This window comes from Primulina tabacum, chromosome 8, assembly GCF_025594145.1.
Source record: "Primulina tabacum isolate GXHZ01 chromosome 8, ASM2559414v2, whole genome shotgun sequence".
Lineage (NCBI taxonomy): Eukaryota > Viridiplantae > Streptophyta > Magnoliopsida > Lamiales > Gesneriaceae > Primulina > Primulina tabacum.
The window spans coordinates 35,703,624-35,705,123 of NC_134557.1; the positions used below are offsets into that span (position 1 = coordinate 35,703,624).

The 1,500-nt window shown below is 32.7% G+C and overlaps 1 protein-coding gene across 1 annotated transcript; it reads right to left on the bottom strand.

Annotated features, from left to right (window-relative positions):
- Positions 1–524: 524 nt before the first annotated feature.
- Positions 525–1,112, bottom strand: LOC142554708 (zinc finger BED domain-containing protein RICESLEEPER 2-like). Its single transcript, XM_075665378.1, has one exon. The coding sequence runs from the start codon at positions 1,110–1,112 to the stop codon at positions 525–527; it is 588 nt and encodes a 195-aa protein (XP_075521493.1).
- Positions 1,113–1,500: the final 388 nt, after the last annotated feature.

Here is a 1,500-nt window from a genome sequence, read left to right on the forward strand (position 1 = left end):
TAAAACAAGAAGTAAATCATCTTCCAACTTCCAAGCTAAAGCATCATCTGTCCAAATATATCATCTTCCAATTCAGGACCGACTCAAAGACTCAAAATCCAATCCAATCAAATCAAATCAAATCAAATCAAAGTACCTGAAATGTTATAATTTTATTAGTTTTCTAAGACAATAATTATTAAAGTAGATAAATATAAAGAATTTAAATTTCGAAAATTCACAGTCATCGAATATAATGAATTAAAACTCTAAAAACTTACAGTAATCGATTGTTGATGTTTTTCATAATTATATATCAATTATGGTTGAATCCTTCCCGGAGTTTGTTAATTCAATGCCAAAAAAAAAAACCAAGGAGATTAGTCATTAGAGAATAAAACATAACCATTAAGAATAAATATAGAAAAGCAAAGAGAGAGAAAATATGCATTTGTCAAGTGTTTCGATTTCAGCCAAATCTTCCTCCACGCATATTGGCTTAGAATTCAACCTTAGTCAATCTTGGGTACATACCAAAGCTTGAACTATTCTAGGAGACAATGAACTTCTAAAAGCATCCAAAAATGACCACATGTACTAAATGCTGATTCCGAAGCAACAGTGGAGACGGGAATAGCTAAGATATCATGTGCCAATCGAGAAATAATAGGAAATCTAGGAGAATTGACTTTCCACCACTGAAGGATGTCAAAATTTTCATCATAGTCCTCAGGATCCTCACCTAGATATTTCTCCAACTCTGACTTCACATATTCTTTTTTCCCACCAAGTTTGTATTTTCTAAACTCATCTTTCAAGTATGTTCGAGAATTCATTGAATTATTAGATTGAGAATCTTTTGAAAATGATGTAGAACCTAATGCACAACGTACCGGACTTCCTGGAGTTCCATGTGTCACTTTATAATCGAAAAAAATTTCTTGCATTCCACTCTTCACTTTTTCCTTCATCATCGCGCTCTTTGTGATATCGTCATACATTGTATCAAATGAAAACTCAACAAACTCTAATTTGTGACGAGGATCAAGAATCACTGCATAATACAACATCATATTCATTTTTTCAATCGAACCCCAATACTTGTCAAACTTATCTTTCATTTTTCTTGACATTTCACTTAGTTCAAAATCATCGCTTATTAACCACTATTTCAGAAGCATGTCAACAGCACTTATTTCATGAAATATGATGTTCGAAGTGACATATAAAGAGCCAGAAATTGCCAAAGTGAGTTTGTAGAAGTGTCCAAGAAACTTGACCAACAAACTAGCCCTTTCCCAATCATATTACGATGGAATTCCATCATACGATGGTTTCAAGAGATCATTCACGTAGGCAAGATCTATATTGGCATATGAATGAAATGCTCTTTTCAAAGATATTGTTGACTCTAACATTAGATATGTTGAGTTCCATCTTGTAGGTACATCAAGACTTAACAATTTCTTTGTATCTATCTTTTCGACCTCAACACATTCACAAAATCTTTTATACCTTGCT

Excerpts from the sequence above, each read along its gene's own strand:
- LOC142554708 (XM_075665378.1), bottom strand. The coding sequence starts at position 1,112 with ATGTCAAGAAAAATGAAAGATAAGTTTGACAAGTATTGGGGTTCGATT.